This window comes from Desmodus rotundus, chromosome 12, assembly GCF_022682495.2.
Source record: "Desmodus rotundus isolate HL8 chromosome 12, HLdesRot8A.1, whole genome shotgun sequence".
Lineage (NCBI taxonomy): Eukaryota > Metazoa > Chordata > Mammalia > Chiroptera > Phyllostomidae > Desmodus > Desmodus rotundus.
The window spans coordinates 44,279,633-44,301,090 of NC_071398.1; the positions used below are offsets into that span (position 1 = coordinate 44,279,633).

At 57.6% G+C, this 21,458-nt stretch overlaps 2 protein-coding genes across 6 annotated transcripts in view; one reads left to right on the forward strand and one right to left on the reverse strand.

The window, feature by feature from the left end:
• The window catches only part of DHX34 (DExH-box helicase 34), a 30,236-nt gene extending 24,575 nt beyond the window's left edge, over nucleotides 1-5,661 (forward strand). For all 3 annotated transcript variants that reach the window (XM_053915550.2, XM_024569510.4, XM_045202934.3), the window contains exons 14-17: nucleotides 171-458; nucleotides 1,200-1,376; nucleotides 1,583-1,721; nucleotides 2,304-5,661. In XM_053915550.2, coding sequence (XP_053771525.1) covers nucleotides 171-458; nucleotides 1,200-1,376; nucleotides 1,583-1,721; nucleotides 2,304-2,437 — 738 coding nt within the window. In that variant the 3' untranslated portion in view covers nucleotides 2,438-5,661. The remainder of the gene's footprint in view (nucleotides 1-170; nucleotides 459-1,199; nucleotides 1,377-1,582; nucleotides 1,722-2,303) is intronic.
• Nucleotides 5,662-9,869: 4,208 nt separating this feature from the next.
• MEIS3 (Meis homeobox 3) lies at nucleotides 9,870-20,240 on the reverse strand. Of its 3 annotated transcripts, none has more exons than XM_053915944.1 (13): nucleotides 19,720-20,240; nucleotides 17,733-17,914; nucleotides 17,344-17,497; nucleotides 17,199-17,249; nucleotides 16,297-16,347; nucleotides 15,970-16,068; nucleotides 14,542-14,653; nucleotides 14,210-14,358; nucleotides 13,108-13,184; nucleotides 12,851-12,909; nucleotides 12,660-12,743; nucleotides 12,238-12,307; nucleotides 9,870-10,279 (listed from the first exon to the last, which is right to left on the reverse strand). In XM_053915944.1, exons 1-12 carry the CDS (start codon nucleotides 19,729-19,731, stop codon nucleotides 12,258-12,260), a joined length of 1,080 nt encoding a protein of 359 aa, XP_053771919.1. In that variant the 5' UTR covers nucleotides 19,732-20,240; the 3' UTR covers nucleotides 9,870-10,279; nucleotides 12,238-12,257. The 3 variants fall into 3 exon arrangements, with proteins under 3 accessions (XP_053771919.1, XP_053771918.1, XP_053771917.1); XM_053915943.1 differs by having other exon boundaries at nucleotides 15,970-16,119; XM_053915942.1 differs by having other exon boundaries at nucleotides 15,970-16,347.
• Between the last annotated feature and the right edge of the window lie 1,218 nt (nucleotides 20,241-21,458).

Genomic DNA, 21,458 nt, shown 5'->3' on the forward strand with positions numbered 1-21,458 from the left:
GAGGTAGGTGGATGGGTGGGCAGGTGCATGGGTGGGGAACTGATGGGTACGTTGGATGGACAGGGAGGTGGGGGAATGAGTGGGTGGGCAGGAACCCAGCCGGGTGGGGGCCTCTCTAAGATGCGCCCTGCCCCTCACCCACTGCCTGTTTTCTGCCTCCTCTCTTCCAGTCTCTCCTGCTGTTCAGTCGGGCCCTGGACACCAATGGTGACTGCTCCCGCCTGGTGGCCGACGGCTGGCTGGAGCTCCAGCTCGCCGATAGTGAAGGCGCTGTCCAGCTCCTGGCGGCTTCCCTGCGGCTCCGGGCCCGGTGGGAAAGTGCCCTGGACCGGCAGCTGGCCCACCAGGCCCGTGGGCGGGGGCAGCGGGAGGACGAGGAAGACCAGGAGGAGGCTCCCGTCAACCGCCAGGAGGTGGCGGCGCTGAGCAGGGAGCTGCTGCAGTTCATGGCATCCAAGGTACCATTGCTAGGGGCCTACGCCACCCTTGGCCCGTGGGGTGTCCGCCACAGGGATAAGCTTCCGGTTCACTGACTGTACGCACATTCGGGGGGTTTCAAACCCGGGAGGTGATGACAAACCAAGATCACAGCCGGTAAGGGTGGGAGCCAGGATTTGACTCCCTGGTTCCAGAGCCCACCCGGCCAGTCCTGCAGCCCTGGGCAGGGGCACCTCACTGCAGTTAGGGCTTGTAGGACGGGGCAGGGGGGGCTGTAGGGTGTTTACTCACAGAGAACAGACAGGAAGGTCTGGAGGGAGCAGATGTGAAACCAACCCCCCACCTCTTAAGTGGGAGTGGGGAATTGACACTGATTTTACTATGTGTGGCAGGGGTAGGGGAGAAGGGTGCAATCCAGGATGACTTCCTGGAGGAGTGGAGGGACCCAGTGAATCAGGGAAAGAGGAAGAGGCTGACGTGCTGGGGGAAGGAGGGGCCAGGTGGCCAGACTCACAGCCTGGATGTGGTCCCACAAGTGGCAGGGAGAGGGGAGGGGCCTGGGAAGGGCAGCGGAGATGGAGGACGGGGCATCAGGGCATGCTTTAGACAAGACTGGATGTGAGCACATCTGAAACCGTGTTGTGATTGGCTTAAGCAATTGGCTCCTGGATCTGAAAAGTCCAGGGGTGGACTTCAGGAACGGCTGGATCCTGGCACTCCGATAGTGTCTCCCGGAGTCTATCTGCTGCCTCTCTCCCCAGGTTCCCTACAGTCTCCGGCGGCTCACGGGGCTGGAAGCTCAGAACCTGTATGTGGGACCCCAGACCATCACAACTGCCCCCAGTCTCCCCGGCCTCTTTGGCAGCTCTACCCTATCCCTCCACCCCATCAAGGGGGGCTACGCAGTCACGGACTTTCTTACCTATAACTGCCTCACGGTGAGTATGGACCCCACCTCGTCCCCCCACTCCTCTGCCCCTGAAGATGGGAGTTTAGGGAGCCCCCCAGCCACATTCCAACCTAGTCCAGGGACGCAGTTTCAGAACGGGGCCAGCCAGCCCCGAGGGGTCCCCGGAAGAGGCCCAGGCTGGCTGTTGGGGGGCAGGCCCGGGGGCGAGGCCCTGACACAGCCCTCCCGCTGCAGAGCGACACCGATCTGTATAGCGACTGTCTCCGCACCTTCTGGACCTGCGCCCACTGCGGCCTGCACCTGCCCCTCACGCCCTTGGAGCGCATCGCCCACGAGAACAGCTGCCCCGAGGCCCCACGGGACGGCCCCGCCGGTAAGGATGGGGCTGCGGGTGCATCTGCCCGTCCATGGTGGTTTCCTGTGCATCTCAGCATTCGCTGGACGCTCAGGGGGCGGACAGCGGCTGCCCTCCGGTCCTGGCTGGTGCCGCATGTGGGCTTTGTCACACAGGCCCAGAACCTGGGCTGGGGAGGGCCTGGAGGGCCACCACGTTCTCGTTTCTGTCTGTCTGTCTGTCTGTCTTTGGTCTCTCTCTGATCCGCCTCTGTGTTTCTGTCTGTTTTTCTGTCTCTCTCTGGCTGTGTCCCTTGTCCTTTTCTGTCCCACAGCTGTCTCTACCTTGGCCACATCCACTGCGTTAGCCAGGGGATGACATGGCGGGCAGACCTGACACAGTGCCTGCCACACTGTGCAGACCCCACCCCAGGGCAGTCTCTGTCTCTCCCCCCGACACAGACTAAAGACTTGCCTCTGTGTGCATGTATTAATCAAGGAAGGCTTCCTGGAGGAGGTTCCCCCAAAGTCCAGGAGAGCCTGAGTCCCTTGGGTGCCCGGGGTTTGGGTGGGGGTGCAAGCCTGCAGCAGAGCACCCCCTCAGCCTCCCTTCCTCTCTCAGGAGCTGAAGAAGCTGCACCTGAGCCCCAGCAGAAGACATCCGCCCTGCAGAGGCCCTACCACTGCGAAGCCTGTCAGAAAGACTTTCTGTTCACGCCCACGGAGGTGCTGCGGCACCGGAGGCAGCACATGTGAGCCCAGCTTGGCTGGGAGCCCCTGGCAGGGCTGTGGACTCTGCCCGAACCCCCTCCCCTCCCCAGGCTCTGACACACTGAGTCGGACCCCCAGGCCTGCGCCTGTCCACCCAGAGGGTAGCAGTAGCCCCTAGGGTCCTCCCCATGGTGTTGCTCTCGGGCGGCCCCAGGGCCCTGGGACAGATATGGTGGAACAAGGATTTCAGACCCCCAGGCAGGACCTCCGTGCCCCTGCCCTCACCTGAGTCTGTGCTCACGGCCTCTGCTTTCCCCTGAATGAGGCAGACCTGCACTGGCTCGTCCCTCTGCCTGGGTCACTTCAAGAGTTGGTGAGGAGCAGGTGTCGGTGTTTGCGTGAGACCATGGGTGGCGCCACGGGACCCATCCCGCATGGGCACCAGGCCATTCCTGCTTCGAGGCCCATGGGCAGTTCTCAGCCGTCCCCTCGGGACCTCCGGCCATGCCCCCTGTCCCTGAGATGCCCCCTGCCTTGGCCCAGGGGCGCCCCTGCCGTAGATGCCTCCCCTTCCCTGGAGGCCACAGCTAGTAGCCACACCCTTCCTCCCCTCCCTACACGATGCAGCCGGGGCCTACCCTGCCCTCGCCTCCCTCTGCCCCCACTCACCTCCCAGGGAGCTCATACAGCCCCCAGCTTCCTGCCCACACCCCCTACCCGCCAGCCTCTCTCCCTGAGCCCTGGCTCCCAGCCCCGTGGCCAGCTGCCTCCTTGGCCTCGACACTTGTAGCCTCACAGGCATCTGGGGCGTCCCCCAGAGCTGACTCGGGCCTCCCTGGGGCAGCCCCTTCTCACTCAGTTTGTAAGTGATGCTCCATTCTCTCAGCCATTTTCCATTTACATGGTTATCTCTGGCGCTCCCTCTCCCCCTCTGCCCTCCACCCCAGCAACCAAATGTTTGCGCTTTCCTTTTGGGAGTTCGTGTCCTCCAAATCGTAGGACTCTTCCCCAGCTCGGAACTGTGCAGCTCCGTTCTCCAGCCCAAGCCCTCCCTGTCACCCCCGGCCCCTCTCTCTCCTGCCTGCACACACTCTTAGCGAGGCCCATCAGCTCCCTTAAAACAGACCCAGAATCCGCCCCCAGGCCCCTGCCCCCCTCCCCCCCCCCCCCGCAGCTGCCTCCTCACTGGTCTCCCAGGCGGCCGTGGGTCAGGTTGGCTGTGCGCCTTTCCATTGCACCTGCGGGAACTCCGCTCCATCCCCCATGCACATGGAAAGAGAGCGTTCACACTTTTCAAAACCTGGGATTACACACCCACAGTTCGGCTCACTCCAAGGGTGACTTGGAGAGCGTTCTGAGTCGGTGCAGAGCAGGCTGTTATGTGGCTGCGCTGCACGTTTGTTTACCTAGGCCTGTGTGGGCAGATAGCAGGATCGAACCCGCAACCCAGGTATGTGCCCTGCCCCGGAATCAAGCCCCCAGGCCTTTTGGTTGTAGGACAATGCTCCAGCCAGCTGAGCCACACCGGCCAGGGCCAGACAAGCATCTTTTGTTCCTACAAACAAAGCTGGAGGCAGGTCCGAGGGAAGGTGCATTCGTCAGGTCATTCAGTAGGTTCCCCTAAATGTTCTTCCTACGGGCTGCACCCATTTATTCACATTATTTCTGTTTCCCCCGGTTGCCGGCGAGCCCAAGTGGCTCTGCACATTGTTCTGGACCCTTCATATTCACCTTCTGCGCTGGCTTTGTCTTTGACTATGTGTTTTCCAGGTGCTTTGCCATTTTCTTATTGGTTTGTAATAGCTCTTTATATATTCTGGATCTTATGCATCATCATAGGTGTTACAAACGTTTCTTCCAGCCTGCGGCTTATCTTTTGCCTTTAAGGTGACTTGGCTCAGAACTGTTCCATTTTTGGGTTAAGTCTCTAACTGTCTTCTGCATTCCCCAACCCTAAGAATTAAAAATAGAGAAATAAATGGATGAAGGGACAGACTACCTCAGAGCCTTCCCCACGCCTGTGCAGCCAAACCTAAGTATATGGCTGTCAGGAGTGTTCTTGCTTTCCCTCCTTTTCCCATGATAAACAAAGTAAAAAGAGTGTCCCACGGGCAGAAGCAGAGTTCTTTACATTGCCATTGGCGGGGCAGGGTGGGGCACCGAAGGTGAAGCCACCCAGCGTCCCCCAAAAGCCTTAATGAACCTGGCGTCTGGCCCCGTAACTCCATCCGCGGGAGTTGGAAGAAGGTGGCTGTCAGGGCATCTGTCAGAATTGAGGGACCCAGGGGCCACAGCCCCTTGAGGGCGAGCTCTGTGGCCCTTAGCAGTACAGGAGTCTTGATTGCTAATTGCCTGAGAGAGACGTCTGTTCTGATCGTGCACAAAAGCCGCCAGGGGAGTGGGGGGGCTGTGGCTTCGCTGCTCATCACAACTGTGTGCAGTAAACCCCCGGGGCCATGCCTTCTCCCAGCGGGACTGGCACAGATTAAAAGGGTTGAAACTGCTCACTGCTGGCGCGCCTGCGGGGAAGGGGGCACCTTCACCCACCTCGTGGGGGATTGGTGTGACTTCTCTGGAAGGCACTTTAGCAGGATCTTTCAAAGTGCGAGGTGTGCCTGCCTTCCCTCAACAGTCTTGGGAGACTTCCTCTGGAAGCCTAGCACGGAAAGGTGCTCCGGTCCTACGAGAACAGCTTGGAGCATTTTTCCAGAAAAGGAAACAAACCAGAACCAGCCCCCAGCAGCCGTTCTAATGGTGTTTACTTTGGTTTTAATGGCATTTTTATGGCTCATGTCAAGCGTTTTTTCATAAGTTTATTAACCATTTATATCCGGTGGTGGCTCAGTGCTCGTTGTTAATTCGTTCTGGAACGTGGGACAGGTGTCGACACCGACCAGCACGGAATGATGAAGAGAAATGCGGGGCAGCGCCGTGTCCCGTACGAGGTCTAGCACCTGTGAGGAGCCAAGACTTTTTCTCATCAAAACGCAACAAGTGCCAAGACTGACGAGTCCTGCAGCCGATGAGTCCCGCGCTGTGACCGCACTTCTTGTGACATCAAATGTCTCTCCTCCTGTAAAGGGCTGTCTGTCTTACGGATTTGAGCTATGTATACAATAAAGGTAGAGTTTACGTATTTCTTTAAACACATTTGGCGATCATATGAATTGTGAATATTTCCTCCAGGCCTGTATGTGCCGTTTCATTTTCTTAAGTGTGTTTTGCGGAGCAGGAGTTTTAATAAAATTTAATTCATCATTTTTCTTTTATTTGTACGTTTAAATTTTTATTATTTCATTATCTTTATTCTGTTTATTTTAAATTTAATTTTAGATTGTATCTTTTTAATTATTTTAAATTTTTGTTATTTGGACTTTTTGTGTGCTAAGAAGTCTTTGCCTACCCCCAAGGTCATGATGTTTTTCTATGTTTTTTCTAGAAGTTTTATAGTTTAGATTTTACCTTTAAGGCCACGATCCATTTTCAGTTAGTTTTTGTGTATGAAGTGAGTTCAGAGTCAAGGTTCGATCTCCTGCATGTTAATGTCTGGTTGTTCCAGCACCATTAGCTGAAAAGACTGTTCATTCCCCATTGAATTAATTTACCACCTTTATTGAAAATCAATGGACTAACCCACGTGGTGCATTTCTAGGCTTTGTCCCGTGGGCCTGTGGGCCGGAGCTGTCCGTGGACCGCCCGGTCTGATTGCGGTAGCATCGCGGTGAGTCCTGAAGTCAGGCGGTGCCAGGCCTCCAGCTCTGTTCTTTGCCAAAATAGTTGCAGCTGTCCTAGGCCCTGTGCGTTTCCACGTACATTGCAGAAGCAGCTTGTCCACTTCCGCAGAAGCCTGCTGGGGTTCCAGCTGAGATGGACTTGGCCCCGCAGATATTTAGGGAGAACAGACAAGTTGATATGTCAACAGTAGCAACTCTTGCAAGTCTCTGAGTCCATGAACATCGTACGTCTCACTTTTTAAAAAGTGCATTTAAGGTTTTAATTTCAGCAACGTTTCGTGGTGCTCACTGTGTGTATTTTTTTTTTTTAAGATTTCATTATTTATATTTAGAGAGGGGAAAGGAGGGAGAAAGAGAGGGCCAGAAACATCAATGTGTGGTTGCCTCTCACATGCCCCCTACTGGGGATTCAGCCCAAAACCCAGGCAGGTGCCCTGGCTGGAAATCAGACCAGCGACCCTTTGGCTCATAGGCTGGTCCTCAATCCACTGAGTCACAGCAGCCGGGGCTGCCTTTCTTCTCTTCTCTTTTCTTTTTCTTTCCTTCCTCCCTTCCTTCCTTTCAATAAATAAGCCCTTTCTCGGTTTGTGTGGTTCACATTCATTCCGTCATCGGGATCACCTGGGACGGACCAGCATTCAGCCTGCTGATTACCACGCAGTACACCTGGGGCTGTCTCCAGGCTTCGCTAAAAATGGACCCCTTCTACCTGCACCCTGGGCTCACATGGCGCACCCTGGTCCTCACCTCCTAGTCTCCTCGCCCCCTCCCTGTCCGGCCTCTGCCTCCCCTTCCCCTCCCCCCACTGAAACTGCTCCGTCAAGGTCAATGGTGACCTGCAAATCCATACAGGCAGAAAATGGATTAGTGGTTGCCTAGGGCTGGAGGTTGGGGGTATGTGGGAAGTGACTGCTGAAGGTAGAAGTTTTCTTTTTGGCTGATCGTGGTGACAGACGCACAACTCCGTGACTCTTCTAAAGCCTTCGCGCGGCGCACTTTCAATGGGTGGATTTTACTATCTGTGACTTCCATCTCAATAAAGCTGTCACAAAACAAACGCCTCCCATGGCTCCCCTGCGCCCTCTGGCGGGCGCCCAGGCTCATTCCCTACTCCACATTCTGATGCATCTGAGCTGAATGACCCACAGTCGCGTTGTCCGACTTATAATTCACAAGAGGCTACAAAGCAGCACAGAGGGACGCTGCCGTGGACACATGCAGGAGGCACCCAGTTGCAAAGATCCGCTCTGCCACACTATCCCCCCCGGACACACACAGCAACGCCCAGACTCTCCAAGTCACACACACACACACACAGGGCACACCGTGACAGCCAGCCAGGGACCCCGCCAGTCCTCAGGGACACACATGCACCCCATGCAGGAACAGGCTCGGCTGTGGACCCATCTTCGCGACGCCTGCTGGCCCGACAGTCCTCCCCCGCCCTCCCAGGTCCGGAGCCACAGCAGCCACACAACCCGTCCCAAGACCGCCTGGCCCTGCCCACTCAGCGTACAGAGGCCTCCCTGCAGAGCCCGCTGGGGTCCCCGCTTTCCCCCAGGCCCCACCTACTCCGCAACGCCCACCCACTTCACAGGCTGCCCTAGAGCTGGCTGGTTCCGCGCCCCAGGAAGTGGGGGAGGTATTTTTAGTTACAATTAACCTCCCGCCCAATTTCCCTCCACCCGAGGCACATCCAATTGGTATAATTATAGAGAACTAAGTGAGAGGCATTTCCAGTCACCGGGAGAAGGTGGGGGAGGAGGGGCGAGGGGAGCTACCCTTCCCCCACTTGCCAGTGTTCCAGGTTCCCCCACCAGGCAGACAGGCAGAGGTTGCATGAACTCACCTGGCCCCCCCTTGAGCTAGACCTCAGGCCTGGGTCCAGCCTTGCCCCCCTCCCCAGAACCCATCTTCACATGCCTTCAAAGGAAGGGGGTGTTGGAAGTCCTTCCTGCTGTCTATCCCTCATCCATCTCACTTCAGTTCTGGGGAGTTTGGGGAGAGATAAACACTAACCACAGTTACCAAAATCAAAATCTAACCCAGAAACTATTTTGTGTTAGGCCCTTTAAAAATCAAGAGTCCTTCCGTGGCTGGTGTGGCTCAGCGGATTGAGTGGAGGCCTGTGAACCAAGGGGTCGCCAGTTCGATTCCCAGTCAGGGCACACTCCTGGGTTTCTAACCAGGTCCCCAGCAGGGCGCGTGCGAGAGGCAACCACACATTGATGTTTCTTTCCCTCCCTCCCTTCCCCTCAGTCTTAGATTCTAGTTCATAAAATGAGAAGCCGTTGAGCAGCATGGTTAGCGTGCAGGCTCTGGAGCTGCCTGGCCGTCTGGGTTCGAATGCACACCCTCTCCCGCTGTGAGGCCCCGCCAGAGCCCCTGTGCTTCACTGGGCCTTGTTTTCTCCCCTCTGGGCACTGGGGACCGCAATGGGCCCACCTCCTGGGACGTGGTGGTGGTGGGTTTGCGGGGTTGACAGGGTGAGGCTCCCAGGATGCAGCCTGGCACACAGCAGGGATTACATAAGGGTAAATGAACACATCCAGGTGGCCCAAAGCTGCCCCTACTCTGCGCCACCTGTCAGCTTCTAACAGACCCAATGACGTGCCCATTTACTTGGCCCACGCAGGTCTCCACCACCCCACTGGTGGGACGGCAGCTCCCCAGGGCAGGGGTCTTCGGCTTGTTCACTGAAGTGAAGGGCAGAGAGCACGTATGGGAAATACCTGTGTCCTGAATGAATGAATGAATGAATGAATGACAGGTGAAGGCCCTTGAGTCCCAGGATTGCTTCCTCCGCTTTCCACCGGTTTCCCAGGATGCCCTCAGCTGCAGTTTCTGTAGTTACCGTGACTCCTGACTGAGCGAGCGCTTACTACGTGCCAGGCACCATTCTCGGCATTTCCCTCGTCACACCTGCATTGATCAGCATGGCAGACCTGCGAGGCAGGTGCTGCAGTCCTCACTCCCCAGATGCAGAGACTGAGACCCAGAAAGGTGAAGCCACTCATCCCAGGTACCATAGCTATTATGTTCCAGAGGCAGGATTTGAACCCACGTCTGCTGGCACCACTCTCAGTGGGTGAGGCTGTTCATGCCCAGCGCGCCTGTCTCCCGTAGGGAAGGTGGAGAAAGTAACCTGGTAGTCTGTGTGGGAGACTGATGCAAAAGTGTTCCCAGCTCTTCATCCCTCCCCATATCCACCTCTTGCGAAGTGAGCTTGCAGCTCCACCCAATGAGGGGTGGAGTCTATTTCCCCTCCCTTGAATTTGGCCTTGAGACTTTAAGGGGCTGAGAGAAAACTTTGTACCAGATCTGAGCTTGGGACTCAAGGGGCCTTGGGCCCTTCTGCTCTCTGAGTCCCATCAGCCTCTTTGTGAACAAACCTGGCAGCCTGCTGGCCGATGTTACCATGTGGTCCAGTCACTCCTGTTGCTCCTGCTGCTAGCAAGCCGACTCCCAGAAGCAGAGCCCCCTTGCTCACCTGCCCCTGGCTACAGACAAGAGAGCCCTGATGAGACCACAAGACCTGCCTAGTTGAGCCTAGTTTAAAACACCAACCCATAAAATAATGAGCTAAAAAAAATCAGTGGGCGTTTTGAGCCACAAAAATTTAGGGATTGTTTGTTACACAGCAATAGCTGACTGATACATACGATGTAGTAAATCTTAGAAGAGACAAGAATTCCAACTGGCAGCTTTTTGTTTTTAAGATTTTATCATTAAAAAAAAAAGTAGAAGACATCAGAGAAGGGAGGTAGGGGCAGAGAGGAGAGGAGTGGGTTGGGAGGATGAAGGAAACCTCCCTAAATATCGGATCCGGGTGACCCTCCTCCCGTGACGGCCCCAGACCACCGCCAATTCCATCTCTGTCCTAGAGGTGGGGTCCCAGCCACCATCTTCTGACGACCCAGGATTGCAGCTCGGGTTCTGGACAGAGGCGAGGGTTGAAGTGGGGCGCTGAGCCTAGAGGCTTTGTCTTTGTCCTTCAGAGACCCTGGAGCAGGCGCTCAGGTCCCCCATGTCCCGGTGGGGCCCCAGGGAGGTAGGTGTCAAGTGGGAGGGCCGTAGAGGGTGGGGTCCTGAAGCCAGAGGTGGGGACCAGAACAAGGTGTGGGCCTGATGGTCACAGTTTGGAGGCTGCAGTCTGGACAGCAGAGGAGAGGCCAGGTCAGGAGGTGGGAGAGGATCTGGACCCACGTCAGCCCTCCTGTGCAGTCCCCACCAGCCCCACAGGGAGAGGGATGCAGACAGACAGACGGGGAGAGAGATGAAGAACGAGAACAAAATAGAGGGAGAGGCACAGAGATGGAAGAAGAGATAAGCCTTGGCTGGTGTGGCTCAGTGGACTGAGTGTCGGCCTGTGAACCAAAGGGTTGCCAGTTTGATTCCCAGTCAGGGCACATGCCTGGCTTGCAGGCCAGGCCCCTACTAGGGGGCGCATGAGAGGCAACCACACACTGATGTTTCTCTTCCTTTCTTTCTCCTTCCCTTCCCCTCTCTCTAAAAATAAATAAAGTCTTTAAAAAATAAATAAATAAAAGTGGATAAAATCTTTTTTAAAAAGAAGAGATAAAGACACAATTAAGACAAAGAAAGAGAGAAAGACGAGGGAAACAAAGAGAAAAAGGTAAGAGTGGGGGGGGCAGAGACAGAAAAGATAGCCCCCTGGGGAAGCGGGGTGGGAGGCCCCCTTCACTGCTCCTGATCCCAGAGGACCTCTGACGCCCAGACCAGGCCACACCTGTCCGGACTGGTCGGAGCACAGCGGAGACCCCCACTGAGCAGCGCGGCTCTGAACAAATCCATCCATCTCTCCTTCCCAGCCTCAGGCCTCCACTGCCCCTGCACGCCTAAGCCCTCCCGGGTCTCCACTCTCATCTCCCAGCCTTTCTGTCGGCCCTGAATTTATTACTTACCCACCTCACCCACCAGCCCCAGCCCAGCTCAGTCCTCCCTCTCCCTCGTGTGTGGGGGTTGGGGAGGGGCTGTTTTCACAGCCATGAGGTTTCTAGATGCACTGGGCCTTTGCATATGCTGTTCCCTCCTCCCCTACCTCACCCCTCCTATTCTTCTGGTCTCTGCTCCAATGTCCCCTCCTCCAGGAAGTCCTCCCTGAACTCCTCAGCCTTGCTCTGATGCCTTCTCTGGGCTCCTCCAGTCCTTGGGTTCCTTCATTCCAGCCCTGCCCACTCTGGCCATCACTGTCTGGGACAGGTGTGTCTCCACCACCAGATTGGGAGCCCCAGGAGGGCAGGGTTGGGCAGTCACAGTGACTGCTATGTCCCCATGTGAGCGCAGCGCCAGGCACAGAGGTGCTCAGAGAATGTGCACTGAATGAAGGAAGGAATGAATGAATGAACAGATGCTGAATTAAGGAGTTTCGATGTCATCAGAGGGCACTAGGGAGCCACAAAAGGGTTCTAATCCAGGGAGGGTTGAGATCCGACCTACATTTTAGAATTGCCAGATAGCCTCTCCACCCTTGGCCTTTGCACATGCTCTTCCCTTTGCTTTTCTGAGATGACTGAACCCTCACAACTGACCTCTTCTCTCTGAGCCTGTTTTCTCACCTGCAAAGTGAAAACTATAACAGTTTCTCCCTCTTGGGGTTGTTGTAAAGACTAAGTAAGAAGATACTCTTAAAAGCTTAAGACCTGGAAGAACAAAAGAATGTGCCCTATTACTTTGCCCCTAACTCCTATGGGTGGACGGACTCCTATTCACCCTTCAGTGCCCCACCCAGAAGCCACGTCCTCCAGGAAGGCTTCCCTGACATCCCAGAGACAGATGACAGCTCCCTCCTCTGAGCAGCCTGTGTTTTATTGTTTCAGCTGTTGCAGTGGTTCCTGGTGTCTGCTTTCACACAAGGCCCAGTCTTCTCAAGAGAGGACCCTACCTGAGGCATGCCAGGGCGTGTGTGTATGTACGTTAGGCGGATGGAAATACGAATGGATGGACGGATGGATGAGTCATCTTCCCTCTGAGCCTGGGCGCACACTCAGCTCAAGAAGAGACGCTGCCCCTGCTCCGGGGCCAGAGATCTCACAAAGGTGTGAGCACTGCACGACCCCAACCCAGTACCCCTCGGCACTGGACACTTACCCTCCTCCCAACTCCAGCCTCTATAGATAATGCCACTCCCCTTCCAGGTTCAAACTCATCCCCATCGGTCCTGGAAGACAAAAGAGGAGGGTCAGTGGGTCTCCACCGGACACCCCCAGATGCCCCAAAGCCCCTTCCACCCCTTTCTGTCTCAGGAGACCCCTCTATCAAGCCAGACTGAGTCATCGTTTAAGACAGTGCTAGTCATTTAAAGAAAAGTGGAGCCTTCCAATGGGCAGGCAGAGACTGGAGGAAGCAAAGTTTGTGAGGAAAAGGTAGGCACCTGGAAATCTGTTCCCTTTATGCAAATGAGGCACTGTGTTCATTATTCGGGAACATAATCCCAGAAGGTGGGGCATCTTCATTTAGAGGAGGGGCCTGGTGTGCTGGGGGCATGGCCTAGTTAAGGGGCGTGGTCTTACCTGCTGGCCTGACAGTCACGTGTGGCTGTGTCTCTGTGTAGCCCGCCATGGGCTGGCCCTCTGGGCTGAAGGCTGCACCCTGCCCTGGGAGGGGGGTTGCAGGGTGCAGCCTGAGCCCCAGGACGCCTGGGTCCAGGCTTTGACTCTCCCCCAGGAGCACTAGGCCCTCTCTCCCCCCCTCCTTCCTGTACCTGTGCGGTTGGATTGATCTATCATTGGCTGCACAATGCGCCTCCGGGCGTTAATGAACCTGGGAGGGGGTCATGGAAATGGAGGAGGATGTAGGAGAGAGGGAGAGATGGACACAGAGACAGAGAGAGCTGGGAGGTGAGGCCTGGGCTGGGGCGGAGATCTCCGAGGGCTGGCGGCCTCCTTCAGCACCGCGGACAGCACCGGTCCTCCCACCCCCAGTTCCCCACGCGGCGCCCAAGCCTCCGCAGCCACTCACCAGTTGTTGACTTGCAGGATGGTGAGTCCTGTGTCCTGCGCCAGCTGTTTCTTCTGCTCCTCCGAGGGGTACGGGTGCTGTGGCCATCAGCAAGAGTCACCCTGCCTGCTGGGCCACCATCGGATCCCCAAGGCCTGGCCCGCCCGCTCCCGGAGGATGGCGAGCCCAGGCTGGGGCAGGGGCCGGAAGAGCCCGCGCACTGGAGCTTCTCCGTGCTCCCTGGGGCCCAACAGAGGGAAGCAGAGCGAAGCTTTGGGCAATTACGCCCATGGGCACGCCCCCCTCTTCCAGCAATTAGAGGCTAATTGGCCAGCTCTCATTCGGAAAAGAGAGCTTGGGGACAGGGCTCCATTGTCCCGGAAGGAGGCAAAGCCCAGCCACCAGCCTCTCTGAGTCTGTCAGGGCCCCACGAACGTCTCTCCTGGTCCTAATTTCTCTTTCTCTATGCCTCTCTCTCCTCCCCTCCCCTCCCTTGACTCCACTCTGTCCCTGTGACTGTCTCTCCTTGTCCCCATCTTGCTCTAATTCAATCCTCCTGAGACCTTGGACCTCACTGTCCTCATCTGCAGAATGGAGAAAATAGGGTGCCTCCCACACACAGTATGTGTGGCTGTGTGGTGGATGATTGACAGGTGGGTGGAGAGGAGCCAGTGGTCTGATGAGTGGGTGGGTGGGTTGGGGGAGGGCTGAATGGGTCAAGAGCTCTTAGCAGCACCTGGTACACAGGTGGCACTCAGGACGTTTTTTTCTGTCCAGTGCCCCCCTGGCCTTGAAATTCCCCCTCAATATCCCCCCTGCCTCAGTCTCCCTTCTCTGGGTCTCAGTCTCTGCATGGCTATCCTTCTCCATCTCTATCTTTTTTTTTTTTTTTTTTAAGATTTTATGTATTTATTTTTAGAGAGAGAAGAAGAGAAACATTAATGGGTGGCTGCCTCTCAAGCGCCCCCTACTGGGGACCTGGCCTGCAACCCAGGCATATGCCCTGACTGGGAATCAAACCATCGACCCTTTGGTTCGAAGGCCGGTGCTCAGTCCACTGAGCTACACCAGCCAGGGCTCCATCTCTGTCTATGCCCACCCACCCAGAGTGACGGGCTCTCACCGAGAGGTGCTGGAACAACCAGGCTCTCATGATATTGGTGGCCACCTTGGGGAAGATGCCCCTTTTCTTGTTCCGCCGCCGCTCCTGGTCCAGCTCCTCGTCCTCCCCCCCAGAACTGGGGGAGGCCACGTTTGTGTCCAGTCCGTCTCCTGAGGGCGGAGAGGCATGCCATGTTTGTGGACAGTGAGGGTGGGAGACCAGACGGGGCCAGAACCCTCACCCAAGAGAATAGCTCCGTACCCAGCTGTCCGTGCTCTTTTGGAAGTCCTACTTGCTATCTAACTCCAATCCTCAGGCTGACTTCCCTTCTGTCTCCCTCCCAAGCTTCCCACCTTGGTCACTGGAGTTGTCCCCACTCTGGGAGGCCAGGCCCCCGCTGGATGGACCCGGGGTCCCCAAGTGTACAGATGCACCATCTTCGTGGTCTCTGATCCACATATTATTCTGGAAAACAAGAGTTGGAAGTCAGTGCCAAGGCTTGGGATACAATACAGCACAGGAGTTGAGACCACGAGCTCTGTCTGGAGCTAGGACTCCCAGCTGGAGAGCCTGTCCCCGCCTCCTTTCTGGCTGTGTGACCTTGGGCAAGTCACTTCACCTCTCTGTGCCTTAGTCCCCTCTACTGGACAATGCAGGACAACAATGGTCCCCATCTCACAGAGTGTGGGAGCAATGCGTTAATTCACACAATGGCACATAGCAGTCGCTCGATAAAGATGAATTTGCACAGATCTACGGCACCTTATCAGAAATCGGGGGGGGGGGCTGCAGGTGTTTCAGAATTCACAGCTTGTCACATTTTTTAGACAGCAAGCCAGTGTGCACGCCGCACGGTTCAGAACACCCCCCGCAGGGCCCGGGGCCTAACCTCGCCATCAAGCTCATTAACGTTTCCGCAGCAGAAGGGATGCAGAGTTAACTCAGTGGGATGAGTAAAGGCTATAAATAGCCGTCTCATTCGTTCAGGTCAGATTCTGCCGCCAAACGAGTTTGCACTAAACTTACGGGGGAGAGAAAACAACTCTGAGCTTTTAGACACACGGGGGTCTCAGAACTGCAGACCAGGGGGTCCGGGACCGTGTGCGCTGCGTCCACATGCTCTGAGGGATCTGGCAGTGTGGTGGGCTTGCCCTCCGCCCAGCTCTATGTCCCAGGGGGTCAACCTCCCCGTACAGACAGCACCGAGACTTCTGCGTCACGCGGCTCGAGGCTCAGTTCGAAGTTGGGAGGCAGGTGGGGTGTGTGGGTGGTGGAAACAGCCTTCTGAGCCCAGGGGTGCCCGCCTGCCTCAGTGAGTACCCTAGACCCTGCCCACTGCTTTGTAAACAGCCCCTTCCCCCCAGGACCCACCATCTGTGTCCTGCTGGGGCACCGCCTGAGACGCGGCAGCCCAGCAAGGCCTTCTCCAGGCTCCGTGCATCTGTGTGGTTGTTGTGTGTGCGCCACACACACAAACACACGCACACACTCTTTGGCATGACGGTGTCTCAGCGGGGCTGTGTGGTCTCTGACACCGTTATGCAGCTGGGTCGTGTGTGTTTAAGTGTGTGGTGCGTGCTGTCTGCTGACCGGGAGTGAGAATGGCTGCCACTGAGTTTGTGCAGCTGTGTGTGAACCTGTGTGCGTGCAGCCGAGTCTACGGTGGTGTCTTCAGCTGTCAGGGTGCGTGTGTGCCAATGTGTGTCCCCCCACGCCGTGACCCAGCTGTCCAGCGTGGTTTTGGTTGCAAGGTGACGCCTGCTCCCCGCTCCCGGGCCCACCTGGTCTGTGATGCTGGGGCAGGAGCCTGGGTAGTCCTCCAGGTCATCCCTGCAGCCACCATCCCGATCCTCGATGACCAGGTCGATGGGCATCTTTCCCTTGAGGCAGGTGATGTAGCGGTGACAGAAGTTGTCGCACAGGTCGTGGACCTGAGGGGGTACCGGGGTACTGGGGGGGCCACCCGGGGGCCAGGGCTGGGGTGTACAGGGACAGGGGTGGCATTCTGCTCCAACTCCGGTGGGGAGAGAGCCTGAGCAGGGTGGAGGGGCGAAAGGGGAAGGGTTGGTGGGCAAGAGAGGGTGTGGGGGGAAGTGAGAAGCACTCACCTTCTCCAGCTCCAGCAGGTGGAAGCGGAGCACCTGAATGGCCTGGATCATCTGAAAACAGGCCCAGGAGAAGGCAGAGGAGGGGAGCGAGGGGGAGAGACAGAGGAAAAGAGAGGAGGAGGAAGAGAGAGGAGGGAAGAGAGGAGACAGAGGAACAAAAAGAGTGAGATACACACAGTGACAAGGACAGAGAGACACAAAGACAAAGAGACAGGGGCAGAGAGAAACAGAGATCCGAGATTGCAGGAGGAGAGTGTTAGATTGTCAGAGACAAGACAGAGAAGCAAGAGGTACAACGGACAGAAAAGCACCCATCGCGAGAAGATGAACACAGGTAAGCTGCAATAACCTCTCCCCTTTGCCTGCTTGCCCTCTGTTCTGTTTCACGCCCTTCACCTACAAACTACATTTCCCAGAGGCCTTTGCCAAAGGGTTCAGCCAATAGGAAGCCCTGGCAGGAGCTGGAAAAGGAAAAGAGAAGCCAGGGCATTCTTCCCTCTCTCTCCCTCTCCTCTCGCTTCTTCTCTTTCTTTTCTCTGTCCCTTCCTCTCCTCTCTCCTTTGCAGCCAAGTCCCTGCACTCGTGTGAGCTCTGTTCTCCTGGTGGCACGGCTAATGCTTACCGAGTCTGAGCTAGGCACTATTCTAAGCGCTTGACTCTCAGTAACTCGTTACATCTGCACAGCAGTCCTACAAGGTAGAAATTACTACTAGCTACACCTTACAGGTGAGGACATTGGGGTACAGGGAGATGTCCTGGTTCAGAGGTAGGATGTGGAGAACTGGGATTCGAACTCGGGCCATCGGTCTGCGTTCTCAAACTCTAGGCCACACCACATTGCAAATGGGAAACAGTTACCGCTGTTTGAGAATGTGGGTCCCCCAAGCAGCCCCAAGTCTCACCAGATTGTCCAGCTCTGGGTTGGAAGAGAAGAGGGGCCTCTCGGAGCGGACCTGGGGAGGAGAGAGGGGCCAAGGAGGGCACAGCCTGTCTCCCGCCTGCCCTCCTCCCTGGCTGTCCTGCTGTGTGGTGGGTGGGGGTGCCCACCTGCTTGGCGAAGGCGGCAATGTCCTCGTTGAAGGAATCAGAGGAGCAGACATCACCTCCCAGGGGGGTGCCCAGCCCAGCCCCATCACGGGGCGAGCAGGTGGCCAATTCACATTTCTCAAAGACCAGGGCCAGCAGCGGGAAGAGCGGGTGCCTGCAGGAAGCAGGAGAGGAGACAGTTCACAAGGGGGACGGGACGGGGAGGGCAGGGGTCTTTGAAACACGGAGCAACTGGGAGGGGACAGCAGACCCAGAGGGAAGAGATGGGAAGACAGGCCCGGAGTGAGGATAGAGTCGGAGAAAGAGACAGGGGCCTAGAGAGACCAAGAAACAGAGAGAGAGGCCAGCATTCTGAGACCCCTCGGAGTCTCAGCCCAGTCCCCACTCACCCATAGATCTCGTCCTTCTCCCTCTTTAGGCTGTCGCCGTCCAAGCCCGGGGGTGGGGGCTGCGGAGGCCGGTGTGGGCCATAGGGCCCAGGGGCTCTTGGTGCTGGAGGCGCTGCCTCCGAGAAGCCAGCCAGGGCTGCAGTGGTGTCCGCGATGCCTGGGTAGTGGGGCAGCTCATTGTACTGGGGGGAGGCAAGAGGAGGAGAGCCCCAGGGAAGCATCAGCACCAGCTGGGACCCAAGAGACTCCCTCTCCCTGCCACGGGAACCGGCCCTTCTGTCCCCCAAGTGTCCCAGCCATGCCCCTCGGCCCCCCAGCCATCCCAATGTCCCATGGAGCTGCGTGGGACTGAGGACCCTGTCTTGCACCCCTGCACTGTGACAAATGTCCCAACAGAGATTCCTGAGGTGTGGGCAGGAAGGTCCAGAGAAGAGACAGACCCAGGTCTCTGATCTGAGGGTCAGGGTGGGAGGGTCAGGGATCAGCTGGCTGGTATGTGCCAGCTCCTTACAGAATGAGGAAGGGAGCCCTGGCTGGTGTGGCTCAGTGGGTTGAGCACCGGCCTGCAAACCAAAGGGTTGCTGGTTCGATTCCCAGTCAGGGCACATGCCTGGGTGCAGGGCAGGTCGCAGGTGGGGGGCGCACGAGAGGCAACCACACATTGATGTTTCTTTCCCTCTTTCTCCTTCCCTCCCCCTCTCTTAAAAAATAAATAAATAACATTCTTAAATGAAAAAAAAAAAAAGACTGAGGAAAGGAGGAAAAAGGAGAGAAAGCCGGGGGTGGGGGTGGGGAAGACAGAGAGGAGAGAGAAATGGTGAGAGCGATGGGAAAAAAGGCGACGAGAGCAAGAGCCAGGACACAGGGATGCAAAGAGACGGAGGGAGAAGATACAGGAGACAGAGGCAGGGAGACAGAAGAGAGCGATTTTCCCCCACAGACACTTCCCATAAAAGCAACGCATTGTTTGTACACAAATGCACACGCACTGTCTCCCCACCTCACTTTCACTTGGGTCCTCAAACATGCACAACGCGTTCCGTCCCCCTCACCATGGGAGCCCAACACACACACACACCGGAGCCAACTATGGGCGCAGGAATGAATGAGTGAGTGAATGAATGAACCAGACCTTGAGCATGCACAGGAATAAAATCAATGAATGAGGCATTTAGCACAGTGCCTGGCACACATTCAATAAACTCTTGTTGAACGAAAGAAAAAAAAAAAAAAAAAGCCACAACCGCACAAGCCCACTTTTGCAAACAGTCCCAGAGAGAAACCACGGGCATCCGGGCAAGGTTTCTGGGTCCGGCCATCACGGAGGCTCAGGCGCTGGGGGAGCCTGGGGCCTAGGTCAAACCCCTCCTTTGGAGATGAAGAAACCGAGGCTTAAAGAGGCAAAGGGACTCAAAGGAGGAGCGCAGAGTTCCTGCCACCGTCCGCCGGCTCTGCGTGCCTCTCCCCGCTCACTTCCTCTTCCCCTAACTTCTCCTGAGCCCTGAAGTTGCGTTCGACCGCTCCTGGCTGTTCATCGCACATCCTACGGTGCTGGCGCGGTCCTGGCATCTTGGTGCTTCTGCCCCCTCCACCCCCCAAGGTGCCTGCTTACCTCCTAGCCTGTCTCCTCCGCTCTGGCCCACGTCCAGGGCAGAGGGGCCCTGCTTGGTAAGACCCCCCTCTCCCTGCGCTGTCCCCACCCTGAACCCTCGGAGGACTTGGAACAAAAGTAGAGCAGGGAGAAGGATGCAGGGGTGGGGGGCAGAAAAGGAAGTGGGGGGTAAGATAAAGGACTTGCGGTGGAGGGGGAGATGGAGGGACAGAGTTGGGGGAACCGAGGGCCAGGGAGAGGGAGGCAGAGAGGGAAGGTGGGGAAGGTGGGGAGGGCGGGATGGGCTAGCAGGGACCACAGAGCCCGGGGTGGCGTGGGTGGAGGAGGGGAGGCGAAGGCGGGCTGGGGCACGGGGGTGCCGGCCCTCAGACCTACCCTCCGGGCCATGGGCTGATGCCGGCGGCAGCTCCGGGGCGCCTCCAGGGCCTGGCCGGCGGGCAGGGCGCTGCCGAGGGCAGCGGCCCCCGACGGCCCGCGGGGCCGACGCCAGGGGGTGGGGCAGGAGGCTGGGTGCCCGGCCCCCCCACCCCCGCCGCCGTCAGCGGCAGGCGCCGGGCGGCGTGGAGGCTGCGAGCATGGACCCCCCGGCCCCCTCCCCCCGCGGGGGTCACAGCCGGGGGCTCATGCCGGCGAGGGAAGGGGCGAGACGGCGGGGAGGGCCTCCCCAGGCCCCTTCCTGGGGGCCCCCAGTCCGTTCCCGGTCCTGGGAGGACGGAACCAGCCCGAGACAAACAGACCGAGAGACGAGGGATGGGGTGGGGGTTGAGGAGGTGGCCCGGCCCGGGGCGACTGGGGCGGGGGGCGCCCCGCGCGGGTGCGGGTCCGGCGCGGGCGGCCCGGGGGGATACTGGCGGCCCGGCGGTCCCGCTCCCCCTTCCCGGTCTCTCCCTCTCTCTGTGGTCACATCCGGAAGTTCCACAGCGGAGATGCTTAACCCGCTGTCCGCCGGGGCGCGGGGGGCTGGGCGGGGCGGCGGCCGCCGGAGCCCCCGCCCCTCCCCCCGCCCCGAGCCCCCTCTCCCGCCCCGCCCCCCACTCCGGGGGTGGGGGCAGCTTTTGTATCCGAGTCTCCCGGAGTCTAATCTCCCCACCCCTCCCGCCTACTTCTCTCTGGTTTCCCCCCCGCCACCCGGGTCTTCTCTGCCTCCCCCTCCGCTGCCACAGGTCTCTGTCCCTCTGCCCCTCCCCCTCCTCCGCGCTCTACGCCTTTCTGCGCCCCTCTCTCCTCCTTGGTTCCTTCTTTTTTCTACATGGACTCTCTCTCTCGTTCTCCGTTTCTGTCTCTCTTTGTCTCTGTCTCTGTCTCTGTCCCTCTGTCCCATCTCTGCCCCACACATCTCCGCCTCTCTCCGTCCCGCCCCCCACCTCCCACGGGCCCCCTGCTCCGTCGGCCTGCCCCTCCCCCCTCTCTGTTCTCTCTCCGACTGTGAGGCAGGAGAGAGAACCAGAGGCTGCAAGTAACCAAAGCCCCATGTTTTATTCTCTTCTTGCTCTGCCCCCCCTAACTACCCTCCCCTGGGGGACAAGGACACCCTTGCACCTGTGTTGGAAGCCACCTGTGGGTGTGTCCAGCTGTGTCTGGGCATCTGGTCGTCTGACCATGTCTGGGCGTGTGTGCGCGCGCGTTGTTTCTGTCTGAACATAGGGTGAGTGTGGGGGGGCGGGGTGCCTGAGTTTGAGCAATGTCGGCCTGGGACTCAGTGTGCGCACGGGTGTGGGTCCGTGCCCAGGCTCTGGGAGCATCATCCCTACCCGCTGCCCATATTTCGACTCCTGCCTCTGAGAGGGTTCTTAACCTGCAGTCTCCTCAGGGAGTTTGGGGAGTCCCCAGAGCTGAGGGTGCGTGATGTGACCACAAAGATGCAGGAGAGAAAGTCCGCAGCTTTCATCTGGTGTTTGGAGGAGGCTGGGACCCCGGCAGCCTTTGAAACTGGTGTTCTAGTGAGGTAAAGATTCGTGCTACAAAAACTTACTGAGCACCTACCTACTACGTGCCAGGTGGTGTTCTGGGGGTACAGCAGAAAGTAAAAGACAAACTTCCTGGCCTCCTGGCACTCACATTGTATTGGGGAGGGGTGGGGAGAGAGAACAGTGAGGTCAATGAATGTGAGTATA

Bases quoted from the DNA above. Each gene is read 5' to 3' on its own strand.
- MEIS3 (XM_053915942.1), bottom strand. The intron at 17,250-17,343 runs GTGGGCACCCCC...TCTCCTCCCCAG, and splicing joins TTGCCGCCTTCGCCAAGCAG to GTCCGCTCCGAGAGGCCCCT. The intron at 12,744-12,850 runs GTACAGGAAGGA...CCCCCCTCCCAG, and splicing joins AGATCAATCCAACCGCACAG to GGCAGGGTGCAGCCTTCAGC.